The 18,646-nt window shown below is 45.8% G+C and overlaps 1 protein-coding gene across 3 annotated transcripts in view; it reads right to left on the bottom strand.

Moving 5' to 3' along the window:
* TCP11L1 (t-complex 11 like 1) overlaps positions 1-18,646 on the bottom strand; it is a 39,022-nt gene that overhangs the window by 6,953 nt on the left and 13,423 nt on the right. For all 3 annotated transcript variants that reach the window (XM_069091382.1, XM_069091383.1, XM_069091384.1), the window contains exons 3-9: positions 14,371-14,503; positions 10,456-10,576; positions 9,381-9,601; positions 5,824-5,960; positions 4,205-4,401; positions 1,548-1,729; positions 472-644 (exon numbers count right to left, since the gene is read on the bottom strand). In XM_069091382.1, coding sequence (XP_068947483.1) covers positions 472-644; positions 1,548-1,729; positions 4,205-4,401; positions 5,824-5,960; positions 9,381-9,601; positions 10,456-10,576; positions 14,371-14,503 — 1,164 coding nt within the window. The remainder of the gene's footprint in view (positions 1-471; positions 645-1,547; positions 1,730-4,204; positions 4,402-5,823; positions 5,961-9,380; positions 9,602-10,455; positions 10,577-14,370; positions 14,504-18,646) is intronic.

Genomic DNA, 18,646 nt, shown 5'->3' with positions numbered 1-18,646 from the left:
AGTGGAGGACAAAGAACTTCACATATGGAGTCCAAGGTCCCAGGATCACAGCATGGCTCGCTCCCAGACAACTCATTGCCCCTCTTGGGCCCTCAGTTTCATCGTCAGTTAAAAAGGGGCTGAGCCTAATTTAGGGGTCCTTAACATGGAATCCATGAAATTAAAAAAAAATGTTTATAATTCTATTTCAATATAATTGGTTTCTTTTGTAATTCTCTGTATTTCATTCCATTTCTTTAAAAACATTATTCATAGAAGGGGCATGTAGGTGTCTCCAGACTGCCATAGGGGCCCATAATGCATAAAAAGATTAAGACCCCTTGGCCTGGATGGCCTGCCAGCTCTAAGTCCCATAATCCTACAGAGTGGGTCCTCTCTCTGCCTCCCACCTCCACCAGCCATTACCATGCTCCCATCAGTCAACAAGCTCCCTGTAGGAAACATACCCAACTGTTGCTATACCCAACATACCCATAAGCTTGCGAATGGGGTCATCAGGACTGGCAATTGCTTGGATCTGTCCTTTGAGGGCAATCTCCTTGTCAGCACTAAAGGGGGTGAATCCACACTGGGCCAGGCAGCCAGTCACCTCCACACACACTTTCTCCCCAATGGTGGCAAGGGCTTCATTCAGATTAAAGGACCTAGAGAAGAAATGGGATAAGAAAGAATAGCTGGGGGCTGGGGAGGGCATAGACATGTTGCCAAACACACACAGACCCCAAAGCCACAAGGCCCATGCCTCTGAAGACAGCTGAAGTACCTAACTAATTTGATTAGCCAAAGGATACCTAGAATCTCCTCTCTCACCCCCAAGCCTGTCTCAGTGAACTCGTGACCCACTGAGAACATTGTCCTTCAGGAGGAAGGGGAGGCTCTGGCAGTGTGGGTTCTACATACAGAGGCTGGGGCCCCTTACTATAACCCATGCCATTAAGCTGGGCTTTAAATGGAATCTAAAACCTCTCTATTCTCTCCAGGTTTCCAGGAGCATCTGGAATGCCTGGCTCTCCGGGTCTCCACACTGTGCTTGACTCCTGCTTTCTGTTGTCAGGGGCCCTGGGGCTGAAGGGCAGAACATTCAGAGGAAAGAGATGGTTTCATTTGTTTCAATCAGTCACCAATTTGATCTTACCAGTGGCAGTTAAAAGTGCAGGTGTGAGTCTTTGATGATGTCACATACCCTTCTCGGCCCAAACCCTGCAGAATGTGACCAACCACAAAGCTGGAAGGTCTGGAAAAGCCATTTGAATGGAGGGCTGGATGCCCAGTGGACTGGAGGGGAGGGGACACAAGGGCGAGAAGGAGAGGGAGAGAGGAGGGAGGGAAGAAGATGGAGCATGGCAGAGGGAGAGAAAGGTGACCTGCACTTTTAAACAGATGAAAGTGAATAGGAGTCAGCCCTCTGATTCCCAGAGACCAGTTCCCTGACCAGACTCCCAGAAAGGTGCATCTGCAGGGTGTCATTACTCTGACCCTCCTGACAAGGATTCATGAAGGCTGAGCTGTCCCTGGTGCCACCCCGAAGCTCCCTGGTGGTCACTTACGGCAGATGCATGTCTGTCAGCAGGACCTGGACAACCATCTTGAGCTTCTCAGCAAAGCCTGCTAGGCTGGACACCCCTGGGGCTGAGGCACTATAAGTGACCAGCAAGGTCGCCCCTACCACGCTGAGCCTCTCGAGCTCCTGCTGCATCTCTTGGAAGCGGGGCTGGTCCATCAGGACAGTCTACAAGACAACAGGGTGGCCATCAATGCCCCGACCCGGGGCTGGCCCATCAGGGCAGTCTACAACAGAAGAGTGGTGATCAATACCTGACCTGGCCAGCAGAGGGAGCGGAAGTCACAGTGCTATCCAGGCAGGGCTCTGGGTAATGGCCACCACCATGGAGGGGTTGACTTGGGCACTTCTTGCCACATGACTTTTGTTCTAATTGCTCTAGGGAACCTTCCTGCTTAGAAATAAAACAGGGGCATGGGAGATGGCGGTTGGAAGCCCTAGATAAGGGCAGGGAGGAGGAGGCAGCAGGAGAGGACAGACCAACATTTACCAAATCACCAGTGGTGCGCTGCCTTGGTTTTCACATCTGTAAAACTGCAACAATGATACCAGCACTGTCTATCTCCCATGAGCACTACGAGGAAGTGCTTGGCAGACTTTAAAGCAGGAGGAAAACAAGTTAATTTTGGCATCTCTGTATCCAATGAAGTGCCCTAAACATGGGGGGAGCTCAATAAATCTGGCGGCACAGGGTGTGAGTCGGGAGGACTTGAGTTCAAATCCTGCATATGTGGGTCCAGACAAGTGAACCTCTCTCGGTCTCAGTTTCTTCATCTATAAAATGAAGATAATAATAGCACCTACCTAACGAGATTATTGTGAGGCTCAAATGATGTTTGTACAGCCAGCTGCGAGCCTTAAATTGTCATATAAATGCTAGTTATTATTTTACTTTTTAATGAATAAAAGAAGTTCCAAAGGAAAAGAAAAGGACTAAGAGATCACACTCAAGGTCACTGTTCAGAGAAATGTCGGTGAGTGCCCTTATGATCTTCACACTGATAGCTTTAGGCTCTGAAGGGCTGGTCAGAGCCAAGGAAGTAAGGGTTCAAGTCAACAAGCATTTAAGTGCCTGCTGTGTATCAGGCTCTATGCTAAGCACCAGGAGTACAAAGGAAGGCAAGAGACCAGCCCCTGGTCTCAAGACGTTCCCAGTCTAACAGGGAGACAATGTTATGGATGAAGGAGGTACAGACAGGAAAAACGAGGCCAGCTCGGAGGGAAGGCCAAAAATGCAGGAGGGCTGGGAAAGGCTTCCTGGAGAAGGTGGGATTTTCCCCAGGGACTAAAGCGAACCAGGGAAGTGGAGGGGTGGACATGAGGAAGGAGAGGGTTCCAGGCATGGGGGGAAGTCAGCGTCATTGCCAAGCAGAGTATGCACAGGGGGGTAAGGTGCAAGAAGACCGGAAAGGGAGTACAGAGCCAGGCTGTGACTGGCTTTAAAAGCCAAAGGATTTTCTGTTAGATCCTGGAGACAATGAGGAACCCCTGGATTTAAGTAAATTAAGCCTGTGCTTTAGGCTGATGACTCTGACAGCTGAATGAAGGACAGACTGGGGCACTGGGGCGAGAGAGAGTGGAAGCAGGGGGATGCTCCAGTTACAACATTCTGGGGGGGTGCGGGTGGGGGGTGGCCGGGTCAGGGGAGAGAAGGAGGCGTGTGAGAGGCTACAAAGATGGATGCAATGGGCTGCATATTGGGTGGCAGAGGAGAAAGACTGGGAAGGTCTGCCAGTCCGTTCTCAGTGCTGGCCCTGACTGCTCCTTAACCTCTGAGGGTCTGAATCCTCCTTTGTCAATGGAAGGCTGCACGCGCCAAGTCCCCTTCTGCCTCTGACACCCTGTTTTACAGTTCCTTCCAGCTCCAAGATGGCGCTAGAACTCTTCTCCATTATGATTAAGAAGCTGAGAACCACATGCCAAAGGGCAGGAGCCCCTGCTCTCGTAGGGTCTGATGAGATGCTTAAATGTACAGCTGGGGTTCTTCCCTGTCTCTTGATTTGAACCTTACTGAAAGATAATACCCTTGGTTTTTCTGTGTCCTGGAAATAGTATCATCTTCACAGCAAGTTGTGACTACTTTGGATAGAGAACAGACATCTTTCCCCAGAGCAGACCCCCACATCTGTCACCAGGCAAGCTGGCCTAGAAACTGGGGGAGTAAGAAAGTTCTTCCCAAGACCTTCTCCACTTTTGCCTCTGTGTCCTTCCAGAGGTTTCCATGGGAGGAGGCCAGCCCTCTTCTCTCCGCCAGGCTCTCTCCTAGGGGGCCTCACTTGCTTAGAAATTTAAAGACAAGAATGGAAAACTCAAGTCCCCACAGCTTTCAAAAAGTTCCCGACAGCATTTAAAAACACAAGATTAGAGGACATTGAGAAGACCAGCAGGGGCTAACACGGGAGGGAAGGTTTTGAGTTCACTCCCAGCAAACAATGCATTTTCCAGATAACAGGTATTTTCCTAGCAAACACTAATAACAAAGGCAGCAGTGGCAGGAAGGGGAAGCTTCTTGAAATAATCCCATTTGTACAGAAGGCCTCACAAAGGTATTGCCTGTGCCTGGAAAACCAGGGGCAGGCTGGTCAATGGTACAGACAGAAATGAAGGCCAGGCAGGGCAGCCGCCCGCCTCCTTGGGACATACTTCAGGGAAGGGTCTGTGCAGATGGTCCCACTTCAGAAGCTTCATGTAGGCATGGTTCTGGACGGTCAGAGGGCATGGTGAGGCCATCTCCTCTGAGCCCGGAGCACCCTCCCCAGTCATCAGGGAATTTTTGTTCCTCTGATTAATGAAGTCTCCCGAAGCCTCTTCTAGCCACTGGGTGACAAAGTCAAGGGCATCTGTGAAGGAGAAGGCAGAGTTAGAGGGGAAGTCTCTAAGGACTATGTTAGGCAAAGATGTCTTTCAGCCCCCTCCTCTCAGGGCAGGTGGGAGACCTGAAGGAGGCTCCCTTGCTAAGACATTCCCTTGGAAGAAAGACAAATGCCCTCCCAGCAACACTCTAGGATGGCCATGCCCATAGACAGGGCTGTTCTCTGCTGAAACGCTACTTGCCCCCATCCTTTCTACTTTTCCTTTCACACACACTCTGTTTCTGTCAAGCTGCAGTACACAGGATGCCGGACCGTGGCACCACCCAGGCAGCAGGCTGCTCAGTACCTCTATGACCCTGGGCAAGCCTCCTCCCCTCTGCTTCCTCATCTGTCAAAAGAAGGTGCTAGACAGGTGATCTCCAAGGTATTCCAGCTCCACCTCTGCAGTCCCAGGACATTTCATCTCCTGCCTTTGCATGGGGGGCATTCCAAGGCTACAGCACACTCCCTCGTCCATCTTAGAATCCCTATCTTCCCTCGAAGCACAGCTCAAGGGCTACCTCCTACAGGAAGCTTTTCTGGATTCTGCTCTTTCCCTCATGGTGTGACTTTGTAAAATATTTTTTATTTATTCATCTGTGTGCATTTATATGCTAAAAATAGAAGGTAAGCTCCCTGAGGGCTGGAATGCTTTCACATTTGCTCTTATCCCCATTACCCAGTAGGAACATGGTAGGCATTTAATAAATGTTTGTTGGATTGGATGACTGTGGCTGCTGCAACTATCCCTGCCCAAGACAATTCAAAGGTTTTTAAATGCATTTAGGGTCTATTCTGAGAGTGAGGGGAAAAAAAGAAGCAGAAGGCTCTTTGAGTAGCACATGTAGGCTGGCATCTGGGGGAGAAGACCTGGTACTTTTTGGCATGTCCAAAGTTTCTTCCAGTTTGATTTATAAACATGTGCTGAGTGCCTGCAGCATACGATGCCCTATGCAAGGCATTAGGAGAAAACAGGAAAAATGAGATTCCCTCTCCTTCCCTACTAGTCTAGTAGTTTGGAAGACACACACACACACACACACACACACACACACACTCTTCTATTTCAAAGGTTCATGGCTTCCCTGATTTGCTCCTTAGGAACAAAGGACAGAAAGACTAAAAAGAAGCAGTCCCAACCCTCAGAGAGCCTATGTTCTACAGGTATGCAGCAGGTACATAAATACGTATAAAAAACACTGAAGGTGGAGAGGCTGAGGGGTCTTGCATGTGGCATGAGCTGGACCGTTAAGGAAGTTGGGGACTTAAGAGGCGGAGGGGGCTGCAATCTGCCTGGGAAGGGCCTAAGGGCCAAGCAAAAAGGAGAGATGGTCAAGGGGAGAGGGGAGGGAAGAGGATTCCAACCAAGATCGAGAAAGCGCAAGGACACCACGGAAAGCTGAAACGTACTTGGTTGTTTCTCGAAAAATTCTTGAAACTTCTTCCTTTCATATTCAACTGACTGGTGCATGAGATGCGGCCTAATGCTAGTGACAGCAAAGTTAGCCATGTCTACCTTCATTAGGTCTAGCACGGAAAACATTGCCCTGCAAGGCAGAAGGAAAAAACTTTTTAGTGCTATGCCCACATGACAAGCAGACCGGCCTGAGCGTGGGCCCCTGGCTGTTCGCCATCCTGGAGTGTCTTGTCTGACCCTCATGGCCCTTTCTGGGGAAATCTCCTCCCTCCCGACCCCAAAGTAAACACTTCCTTAGCAAAAAAAGTCCAAGGAAAGCCCAGTGACGGCAGGCCTCCCCGGCTTTCCAATTCCTCCAAATACGGCTTCCTTGGAGAGAGCTTTTCATTTAAATTGTGAGAGCCATTTAGTACACTGTTCTTCAGGGTATGCTTTTTGACTCTGTATCAATTAATAAAAACCTTCCCATGGTTCTCTCAATTCCCCATGACATTCACAGCCTCCTCGAGATGTCCCAGCACACCTCGGCAGTAAAACTTTAAACACCTTTCGCAAGGTGCCCTCAGGAATGTTGGCTCATTTATCTATCTAGGGTTTGAGGAGGGGGAAGGGGTTAGACCAGGGCAGCAAAGGGGAAGGAGCACAGGATTTGGAGCCTGAGGACCTGTGTTTGGGCCAGGTCCTATTTTGTTTTTTTTTACCCCCTACGTGGCCTTGGGCAAATCCATTCCCTTCTCTGGGACACAGTTTCCAAACCTGTAAAGTGACCAGACAGTCTCTAAGGCATGTGATTCTTCTCCTTTTCTGGGCCACAGGTGGACCTATGGGCCTTGGGTCGTCTGGTGAAGCCCATGGAACCATTCTCAGAATAATAGTTTTAAATACACAAAACACATAAGGCTACAAAGTAAATCAATCATCAACATATCTTAAAAAAAAAAAAAGGTTCCTGGAGCCTAGGAAAGAACACCTATCCAAAGCCTTGTTCAGGATTAAATTCTATGATCCCATCCCCTGGCAGGGCCATGTAACTGCTCAGACAGACAACTGTCCTTTTGAGCCTTTCCAGAGAAGACCAACAGTAATGGGATAGATACAGATGATGGGGAAGAAAAAAGGCATCTTTTGTGTCTGTCCTTGTCTGCAGGGCCTTGCACATCCCAAGGACCTGAATAGCACTGGATTTGAGAGGAGGGATCCATTTACATCCATCAGAAAGGCGTCCCCACCCAGCTGTTTCCAGCACGACTGCTGAGGGAGAGGGAGCAGGGCATGTTCAAGGTGAGGCTGAAATTAGAGACAGGCTGGCTCCAAGCCTCAACTCTGGCTGGGATATAGGCCACACAGCAAGAAGCCGCCACATAAGTAGCCAAGGCTAATTCTTGTTTGGTTCTGAGAACGTTTCCTAAGCCTTGAGGATGGATGGCACCATAACAACCCTGGGCAGGGTCCCAAGAGACATGATGTGACCTTCCTCATCCGTAAAATGGGAGAGAGGGACCGGACGACTTCTAAAGCCTCGGCCAGCTCCAATCCCAGAGTACTTGAAGTATCAATTAAGGAACTCAGGAACATCAGGTGGTGTTGGTATGCCAATTAGGCCTGACCCTGCCCAGGGGGAGGGAGAGCAATAAATGCTCTCTTAAGTCCCACCAAGTCCTGTGATTATGATTATACTAGATGTGATGAAACATTAACAGACCCTCCCTCCCATACTACAAAGAGTTACAGGGACAGATACAATGTTTTAGGAATAATATTCTCTCTCTGTCTCCTAAAGTGCCCAAGATGAAAAGCAAACCCTTTACTTGTTTCTTTCTGTACCTCAGGCATGGCTGAGGAGGCCTTGGGGACACTCATCAATCCGGTCCTGAGTTCTTGAACCAGGCCACAGCCCATTGCTCTCCTGGCAGATATGGAAAGGAGCCAAATGGGAGGGGTTAGGTGTCGAAGTGAATAGAGCACTGGCCCTGGAGTCAGGAGGACCTGGGTTCAAATCCAGCCTTAGACACTTAACACTAGCCATGTGACCTTGGGCAAGTCACTTGACCCTAATTACCCTGCCTTACCCCCTCCAAAAAAAAAAAAAAAAAAAAAAAAAAAAAAAAAAGGGAGAGAAAGGAGTCAAATGCCTCTGGACCAGGCATGCCTTTGATGCCCTTGCAGCCTGGCTCTCAGGCTTCAGCTATGGCTAGGGGAGATGGGGGAGGGTTTCCTATGGGACTGGGACAAATGTTTAATGTTCTACAAAGAAACCATTAATCTTTGTAACTGGCAGGTCACCACTTCAAGGTTTTCATCCAAATGTAAACAGACCTGGCAAGCTGTGTTGTAATATACCATCATCATAACTCAGGACTGGGCAATCAGGAGACCTCTGGGTCCAAATCCTGTCCCTGATCCTTGTAAGTTGTATGACCCTGAGAGACAAATCAATTAACTTCCCTAAGCCTCATTTTCTTCAACAGCAAAATGGGGCTCTTAATAAGAGCTAAATAACTCTATCATCTACTTCACTGGGTTGATTTGGAAACCCCAAAGACACAAAGAATGTGAACTGTTGTTATAACTGAGCCATTCCTGCCACCAGAATGTTCCCATAACCCACTTACAAGGAATCAGACACTGATCTTCATTTTCTCCACAGGAATCTCCACTGGGAAATCCCTTCCTTGCCTAGGGACCTCTCCATTTTAAAATGGCTCCCTCTGAGAAGGTGCTCATTGAGGATGGTGATCAGCTGTATATCAGTCAAGGAGAAAAGGCTCTAAATCCCACTCTGATAAATTTATCACGTTAGCTGTGTGACCCCGGGGAACTCACTTCACTTAACTTCAGTATTCTCAGATGTTAAATGGACACTGTAAGACTTTAAGAACCATATTGCAAGGTTACTGAGAGGCTCAAATAGAGAATATATGTAATGCCCTCCACAAACTTTAAAGTACACACACGTGTGCTGCTACCTCTATAGTTGTTATTGTCAACTCAAATCACAACAAAACACTACTTTGCTAAAGAACCTATGTCTCCCGATATAGGATAAGAAGGTGTGGATTGAGATCTCCACCCACATGGTCAAGATCCCAAATCTCATGGTGGAGGGACTGATACTCATGGATTGATATATCTCCTGGCAGACAGAGGTATTCAATTCCTGTCTTTATAATGGCCAATGAGTTAGGTTGGAAATTAATAAGAAGGGAGCAGAGGTTAGTGTTCAAAAACAAGTGATCAGTGGGAACAAAAATCCTTACAGAATGACTTCATCAGCTCAGCCCAATCTGATCTAATCATTAAGCACTTATGAGCAAGGCTCTGGGAATATATAGACAAAATGCAAAAAATGATTCCTGCCCTCAAGGAGTTTTCATTCTGCCTGAGGAGCGGGAAAGAGATTAGATGGCTCCCCCAAAGGGCACGGAGGGCATTTTCTGGCATAGCCACTCTGCAAGAGGAAAGAGGATTCCTTTTCCCTTTCTCCAAGTCTAGCTTCAAAGACAGGATCTACAATTCACAAATACCTTCTTATTTAAGGCAGGTTTTGTACCTGAAAAGGGGAACTATTTCCTTAATGTCCTTCAGCTTCTTAATCTCCTCATCTCTAGCTGGGGCACAGAGTGTTCCCATCATCCCAATGATGAACTCAGCCAGCCTGGAAATGTCCAGGGCTCCATTCTCCGCCTCCTGCTTTATCAGGTCTAGATCGAGGACTTCTCTGATCTGGTTTCTCAATCTACTGTGACCAGGCAGCAGGAAAGATAAGAGGGTCTAAAAGAAAGCAGAGCAAAGCTTAATCAGCATTTCTCAGACAGTGCAGGAGAGGAATTCTGCCATGATCCACATAATGACTAACTGGGAGCTAGACTGTGAAACACTTTGTAATTTAACCCTTGATTCCATTCAGGAATTTGGGGAGCAATGGAAGAGATCAGATTTCATCAGCTTAACTTAAAGACTCCAGACAGCACAGAAAGGACACTGGACTTGGAGCAGGGAACCCCAAGTTCAAATCTCACCTCCACCACTTGTTAGTGACATAACCTTGGTCAAGTCACAACCTCTCTGGACCTCAGTTTCCACATCATAAAAATGAAGGAATTAGATTAAATCTCCGGCTCTTAAATCTATGTTCCTTTGATCCTATGTTATAAGAAGGTTGGACTTAACCTCTGAGGTCCCTTCTTACACTGAGATTCTGTAATTTTTAAAAATATTATTTTCTTGGTGATTCTGTTCAAAAGCAGAGCAAGAAATAGTCCCTACTTCACTTCTCTCAGTCACCCCAAAGCCAGGATGTGAGAATGTGTTTACTCTTGCTGTATTGCTATAGATTACCAAAACTATAACTGCAATAAAATAATAAAATTAAATAACTGCATTTCAGTTATTTTCACACTAACACTTTTCTTAAACATTTCTATCATTGGAGGCCCTGAGACTGCCATGGCAGCATGATTCAATGGAGAAAACTTTCATCATGGTCCTTTTGTCTTTCTAGCTGTAAAATGGGCGTAATAAAACCTTTGGTTCAGGGATTCAGAGAGGGTTAACCCAGTGGGAAAACATCCCATCTGACATTTGATGAGTTGTGAATGATCTTCTCTTCTCCTCTTCCTCCTCACCTCTCTGATCTCCCCAACGAGCTTGATGGCATGGTCATAAGTCGGTGGATCTTCGCTTAGTTGGACACTCAAGCAATCCCAGAAGGCTTTATGGACAATCTCCCTGACTCTCTTCTCTAAGCTGTGAGCAAACACAAAATGCAAAACTCTGAGCCCCAAATCACAGACCCAAGAACAGAAATCATTTGGGTTTCAAGAACTCTGAATGAAAGTACTTAGTAAACTAAGAAAGCTAAATAATTTATTAGTTACCAGATATAAAAGTTGGAAAAACTGAACAAGTTCAGAATAAAAGTTCAATTCCAGGGGCAACTAGATCAATGACAGAGATAATTTTCTCTGTCCTCTGGGAACAATCTTCTCTGATGCTTTATCATGGCTCTGACCCCAAATTCTTGTCTTACCAAGCTGGGAAGGCTTCAGACTATGGGACCAACTATAGGGGAAAATGGTGAAATATATGCTGGAAATTATGGCTCAAGATTAAGAAACAAAGGACTTGTAGGCTACCCAGAAGCCCAACCCCTCTACATCATGACTACTGTTTTGAAGAAGAGATGGAAAGTGGGCAACAGCACAACAACAACGTGGCTCCATTTTGATAGGAAGTGATTGGTTAACAACGTGTGAGTCATTTCAGAATCAGCTGACTGTGGGCACTCCTAGTTAAAGCAAAGGCCAAAACCAACACACTTTTAGTAGAAAGGAATAAAGATGGGAGGGCACTGTGTACAATTATAGCTGTTCCAACCTGACCTATTCAACGATGGCCCCCAAGTGGGAAGTGGATAAAGGAAAAGACATGGACAAACACCATTCCTGAAGAAGTTTAGCTTGCATAAAAGCAATTACCTCTACAAGACCAGAAGAGGACAGAAAGCATCTCAGCTCGGAAATACTTGAGCTCTTTGTTAGGCAGCCCAGGGCAATGTTGGTTTAAAATATAGACTCATTTTAAAAGTTTACAGAAGTGTAAGATTACAAGGAGCGTTGTTCCCCAAAGCAGGGAAGCCCAGTATAAGGAAAATGAGGCCTCACAAATTTGGAATGAGTCCCAACTCAGTCATACACAAAAGAGCATTTATAGATAGAACTTGAATGAGGACACACAGATGTAAAAAAAAAAAGAAACATATCTGTGAGCATTTCTATGATAGACTTCTTTTCATCATTGAAAACAGTGTAATAATATCTGGACAAAAGTACTTACTGAACACCTAGTATGGCCCCAGGCTCTGTGCTAGGTAGGCACTTACCATCTCAGCCCCTGATGTGCTACTAGACATGAGAAATCAAAAAAGAAAGCAACGCTAATAGCAGGAGTATCAGATCAAATATATACAAACTCCATCCTGGAAGGGATACAGTTTTGAAAGCACTGAAGGATTTGAAAACTGTGAATGAAGGGGAGGATACTGAGCCATTAGAAAAAGTGACAGATTCACCTGAGTACTCCAAAAGAGGTGACCAGAAGGAAACTGCAAACTACCAACCCATACAGCTGCTTCCTCCATCGGTCTTTATGAACATAATTTATACACAACAAGGGGAGATTTGATGGAAATGTGAGCAGAGACCAGACGTCCTTCCACAACTTATCTTCTATGGTAGATTCCATCCTTAAGCTCAATACAAGATCTCAATGTGTTTACTGTCTCTTGATTATGGAAAAAGGTACTTGACTCAGTAGGTTCAAAGGTTCGTAGATTGAGAGGAAAATTCTGCCTTACAGGATCCCCTCTAACAAGGTGTCTCCCCTGCACTGAGCAAGGTCACTGAGTAAGGCATGAAACAAGATGATGGATGTGAGCTCAAGCTGACCTCCACTGTCTTGAGAGATGACCTCTCACAACCTATCTCTATAGATAGGGGGGATTTTCTAGATATTCCTATTTGTGGGTGAGATTTTGTCGACTGCAAACCCCAGAAGCGTACCAGGACTCCTTGATAAGATCCATGATCACTCAGAAGAGACCAGCCTAACAAAGATTACCTCACATAAAAACAATGGACACTAGGAGACCAAAAGAGGACAGAAATGGCCTCCATCAATAAACACCTGAGCCAGTATATACTAACAATTCACATAGGAAAAAATGAGACAGATAAAAGCTACCTGGGACATGCAGCTGGATGAACTGCCCATTGGGTTACTCCCTCATTTATTTACCTGTTTAGGAAAGACATTGCAGATGGAAAATGGAAACTGCATTGTACTCAGAAGTGACTAAGGAAAAGAGGGATGGCTACGTAGCATTTTCGAAGCCATTTAGTGCTTTCAAAGACCACAAGTGCTCCTGGACAAAATGCACCTTTAAGAATAATATTCTTCCAGTGATGCTATATAATTGCAAATCATAGAACATCCCAACATCTGATGAATCTCCACTGTAGGAGATCCAAAGGAAAATGGCAGGAGGTAAAGTGTATTTAAATGGGCTGCAGAGTATGACCAGTGATGCCCAGTACATCAGAAGTGGTGTCAATGATGCCACCTTGGAAATGCAAGACCCAAAAGAGGAGGTCAGTCAGTCAAGAATCCAGGGTTGTAGTTAGCCCAGGAGCTGCACCAGACCCAGAAGAAATCCTCCAGGCATCAGAAGGCATGGTCAAGAATCCCTCAGGAGAAGAAGGAGGTGATGAGCTGTGCCCCAGGACAGCAGGGCAAACTCAGTTAGAATCAGGGCCATTAAACTGAAGTACCACACCTGCTAGCTGTGTATTAACTTAGAAAACCACATAATAGTATTATCTATGTTGTATAATGTTTTTCATTATTAAATATTTCTCAACTACATTTTAATTTGACCAGGGATGCACTTAGGATTGTTGTGGGTCACATGTGGTCCTTGGGTCTTGTGTCCTGGGCTAGACCATTGAAGGAAGCACCAACACTGAGGAGGCCACAGATCCCCCAAGGCATGGAAGGCAACAATGGCGAGGACAAGCCTTCAAACAGTTTGATAACAGCTGCTGGTCCAGGCAGCAACACAGAGCTCCTGGGTACAATAAGGTTCAGTACATTCTGATTCTCCATTCTGGGATCTGGGCCCCAGAACGCAAAATATCTCAAGTCATCTGGGGCTGAGAAGAGCCTGAGGTCGAAAAGACTTTCAGCTGTAGGACACTTAACTTGTAAGTTCCTAATTTACTCTTCTTTTTAAATTTTCACTCAAAAAGATAAATGTTAATTTGTTTAATTAATGTTTTGTGCCTTCACCCTGTGTGGGCATGTGAAGGAGCCGGGCTCCTTGGAAAGAAATTCGAGATACTTGAAATTCAGAAATACTCATGAAATTCAAATACATTTTCCTTTACTAACTAATATCTCTCTAATGAAGGCACTTAGTGTCTTTGCCTAAAGAACAAAGAGAAGGATAATGAATGATATTAGTAATTGTGATCTCTCTCTTTCTCTCTGTCACACACACACACACACACACACACACTGACATCCTACACAGACAAAGGGAAGGGATGGGTAATTTCATTGGGATGGAGAATTCCCAGATGAGAAAGTCCCCTTTATCAATGTAGATCAGCCATTTTTTTAATAACTCAATAGTCTAAGAGCTGTCACCACTGAATGGTTGTCAGGGTCACACATACAGGAAAGGTCAGAGGTGTAGTATGTAGAAAGAAGGGTTATTTCCCAGAACTACTTTAGAATTCCAATGAACCCTAATATATAATAAATATATAAAAATATTTAGAAATATTTTAGTAATACAAGAATGACATAAATCACCTTTCTCACACACAAAATTAAAGAGGCAAAAGGAGAATACTGATGTGTGGACATACATATAATATTTAAATATAATATAAATTACCTCTCTAGAAATGGAACAAGCTGCAGGGCCTTTGATAAACAACAATCGCCACCACAAACCCACAATTCCAGAACTTTCTCACCTGTCTTCTGGCAGTTCCGTTGGCTTTATCTGGAAGTCCCCATTCACTACAATTTCATGGGCCAACGCCATGTTAGTGACTCCTTTGACGGTCTCCATGAGTTCATCCACAGACACAAATCGAGGAGGGCTAGCTGTAACAAAGATCCATTGTAAGACATCGGTTCTCCCAGGTCAGCTTTTCTACAAAATAAGACAGAACTAATCCTTATGTACATTGAACACCATCTTTCCTGACAACCTAGAAGTTTAATTAAAGCCTTGAATTTCTCACCCATTTTTCATCACTTAATCTTTTAGGCAAAATCTTATTTTATTGTTTTTTATTACTGTGAACAAAAATGCACATTATTCAAAACAACTGATTTCTTCCGAGTCAGCCAAAAAGCTAAAAGCCAAAAATTTGCCAATTATGGCAAACTGGGACTTGTACATTATAATACAAAGAAACAGAATTCTCCTCTTTTTCAAAAACCTGGAAATTCCATTCCAAATGGCTGAGGCTAAAAGATAACGAAGCACAGACTTCTGAGAAGAAGTTATAATTGGGGGGAGGGAGGAAGGTCAACACAATATAAGGGTACGTGAGAGAAAAGTCTAGACATGTATGATGAGAAAATCGATGTGGAAATAAGTTTCTAAAAAGTGTTATTTTCAGTTCTGAATTCTCTCCCTCCCTTACCCACTGAGAAGGCAAGACATATGGTAGCCATTATACATAAAAAGTCATGCAAAACACATTTCCACATTTGCCATGAAAAAAGGAAATGAGTCTCATCTGGACTGTCAGGGAAGGCTTCAAAGAAGAGCTGGTAGCTGACAGACAGAGATGAGGGGGCATGGGAGATGACCAGAACAAAGGAACAGAGATAGAAGGTGGGATGAGAACAGGGAGCCCAAAGAACTCCAGTGTGGCTGGAATACAGAGTTCCTGAAGGGCAGCAGTATGAGATCAGGCTGGAAATGCAGGTTGGCTCTAGATCCTGCAGGATTACAAATGGCAGAATGCTTTATCTGGTTGGCAGTAGGGAGCCACTGAAGATTTGTGAGTAGGGGAATGATGTGATCAGAGTGAAAAATTAAATCAGCAGTGTGAAGGAAGCACTGGAGAGAGGAAGCAGAAAGAAAAGGCCGGAGGCTGTTAGGGATCAGGGCCTGCATGAGGGTGGCTGCAGGCCTGCAAAGGAGAGGATGCCTAAGGGAGGTAACATTAACCAGATCTGGCAATTGAATGGATGTGTATGAGAGAGGAGAAAAAGATGACCACAAAGGTGTAAGATTTTTGGGGAAGGTGTAAAGAGAAGACAGAAAGAAGTGCAAATCACCAAGTGAAGTGTCTGTACATGATGCATCAGAGATGCCAGGAGGATGTCTGGGTAAAGATTCTCACAGTCAGCTGGAAAGTTAGGATGTAAGTTCAGGGGAAAGGCTAAGGATGGTAAAAGATTCTGGAGTCATGTGCTCAGGGGGCAACAAGAAATCACGAGACCACCAACGGGAGAGAAGGGCTCCCAGTCTGAAGCTGGTGCAGCATCACATTTGTGAGATGGGAGAAGGGTACCAATCAGACACCTGCAGGCCCTGAACTATAGCCCCACAAAAGCCTGGAGGGGACAGAGTCTGACCAGCAGCACAGAGCCCAGCTCTAAAACATTTGTTTCTAATGGAAATTCCAAGTTCTTTGGGATTCTCAGTGAATTCCCAATCAAGGAGGCCTGGCATGAGCACAGACCTGGGGGTTTGGTCAGAGCCTGGCCCCTGACCTGGAGCAAGTCTCCAACTTCTCTGGGCCTCAGTAAAAGTGAGGGGCCTGAGTGAGCTCATCTACCTTTACAGCCCTTCCCAGTCTGAAATTCTGAAGCCCTGGGCTGGCAGGAGGGGCAGCCACAGCTGGAGCAGAAGGGAGGGCCAGGACTTTTAGGGCTGGGGACAGGGGAGACATTCCATGACGTCAGTCACTGGTTCACTCCTCATTTCCCTAAGCTGGTAACTCTCCGGGTCAGTAACCCCACAGGTGTTATAAACTGGGAAACAAAGGGGGGTTGGGAGCTGGGGGAGGGGCTGGCAGGTCCAGAGGAGGAAAAGTTCCCAGGGAAGCAGGGGCAGCCAGTCCTTATCTCACAGACAGTGATAGGACCTAGTTAATAAAATCCAGCCATTAGCCCAGCACAGTTTTGTCCAAGGCTAGAATGGTCTTTAAAGGTCTGGATCTTCTGAAGTGGGTCAAAGGTGATTTCCCAGTCTTTTTTTTTTATCCCTTGCCCTTCCCCCTCTGCTATACTCAGACAAAAGGAACGAGCCTGATCGAAACCTTTATTTGGTCACAGGGTTAACCAAACGTCCGGTAGCAGTAAACAGGAGGAAACGACCAAAGTCTCCTGTACACAGTGATTGAGATAACTCTGGCCACTTGTATTACAGTGAGAAGACTCAGTCCCGCAAATGCCTTGTAGGTTACCTGCAGCAGTTGCATTTATGCTGTATTTAATAAACCAACTTATGAGATGCTAAGGCTGAAGAAAAAATTCTGTCCCCTGATGGCAAACCCAGAGATGTCATTCAAACTGGAAAGGCAGCTCCTCAGACCCAAAGAGGCCGCTGGGGTGCTGCCCATCACCAGGCCCAAACTCAAAGCCTTTCCATCTTGGCAGGACCCACCAGAGTCTGGCACAGATACTGAGAATCAGGCTTCTAAGGAGGAACGGCTAGAACCCAAAACAGCAGGAAGGGCTGAAGTTCTTGGGGGGTTCATTCTTAGGAATTTCTCAGAGGCCAGTAACACTGGGTTATCTAGCTTCTACTGTAACATGAGTCTGCAAATATAACCTCGAATCTCATCGCATCGGATTTACCTGTATCAGAGAAACAGGACACTGCTGGCATTCTAGCCGGCCACTTTCAGAGACAGACATGGGAAGGCCACTGTAAGTGAAAAAGCAATCCGAAACGTACTTTCAAACCCTCATGGCAGAAGGGAGATGGGCCCTAACCCTTTGGAGGTTGGGGGAGAGGGAGGATGGCTACTTAGGACACGTGGAAGCTACAGCTGGGGAGGCCACCCATGGGAGCAATAAAATGAATGGGGCAAGGAGGAGCTCACCAGGTGTGTGGCCCTGGGGAGGGGCGAAAGGAAGGGATGGAAATCCTCCACCTGGCAGTCTTCTAGGTCAAGTATTCTCACTAACTGGCTTTCATGCTTCTGGAGGAGTGAAAAGATCTGTCAGAATCAGGATCTGAATCCAGGTAGATCTCCTGACTTTCTACAACACTAAGTCAGTGCCCTTAGGCAAATGGATTTTTTCTTTTTCTTTTTTGGGCTGAACGGTCTGATTTCATTGCAGAGAGTACTTGTTCCCCAAGTAGATCTATTAAACGGCTTTCCTTTTCTAAAGGAAGAATGTTCATTCTGATTTACGAATCAATGTCTTGTTAATTTGGTTAGAGAATCAAGTTAGCTAGGCAAGAAGATAATACTGAATTTGCAAAGGATCAGATGCTGAACTGTAAGGCACTCTGCAAACACAAAAGCACTAAATAAATATTATTACTATTGTATTATTTTATACTGACAATGAGGGCCCATAAATATGGCCTCCTTCTGATTCTTGGCTACTCACCAGAGAAAGGTCCATCTAGAGTAGCTTCATTTTCCTCTAGTTATTCAATGACAGTAGGTTTTTTTCTTTTTAATTTAAAATACATTTGATTAGGAAACCTCCTCCACTAAGGCAGCTGTCCCTGGCTTTGGAGCCTGCTAGTCCTAAGGAGTTGTCCAGCAGCACTGAGGATTAAGTGATTGCCTGGGATCCCCCAGCCTGGGTCAGAGGCAGGACCTGAACCTGGTTCCTCCAGACTCCAGGGCCGGCTCTCTCTCCACTTGGCTGTGCCACATTTAGGACTGAATCTGCCAGCACCTGGATATATCCCAGACAAGGCGGAGGCTGACTCCAGGAACCCCTCCCTCCCTCCCTCCCTCTCTGGAGGTCTGATGGGGAAGGCTGGCTAGCTCACCACCTGTTGGCTAGGCTGTTGAGGGGATTCCTGTCCAGGTATAGGCTGGACTCAAGATTCCGTCATCTAAGAGTGCTGGAACTTGCAAACATAACAAAAGAGAAGTCCAAAAAGCCTACCAAGACAAAATGAGAATTCACTCCAGCTTTTTAGGGAAACTAGAGCCAGAGGAAGAAGCATGAACTGTGAAGAAGCTTGGTGCTTTAAAACTGCATGGAGATCAACCTGCCCCTAGATGTCCCACCCTAAATCTGGTCATTTTCACA

This window comes from Petaurus breviceps, unplaced genomic scaffold (assembly GCF_028583685.1).
Source record: "Petaurus breviceps papuanus isolate PSGF00001 unplaced genomic scaffold, PetGlider_PUasm1.0 188, whole genome shotgun sequence".
NCBI classification, from domain to species: domain Eukaryota; kingdom Metazoa; phylum Chordata; class Mammalia; order Diprotodontia; family Petauridae; genus Petaurus; species Petaurus breviceps.
The sequence above is the reverse complement of the archived record's forward strand: the minus strand, read 5'-3'. Positions and strand labels throughout refer to the sequence as shown.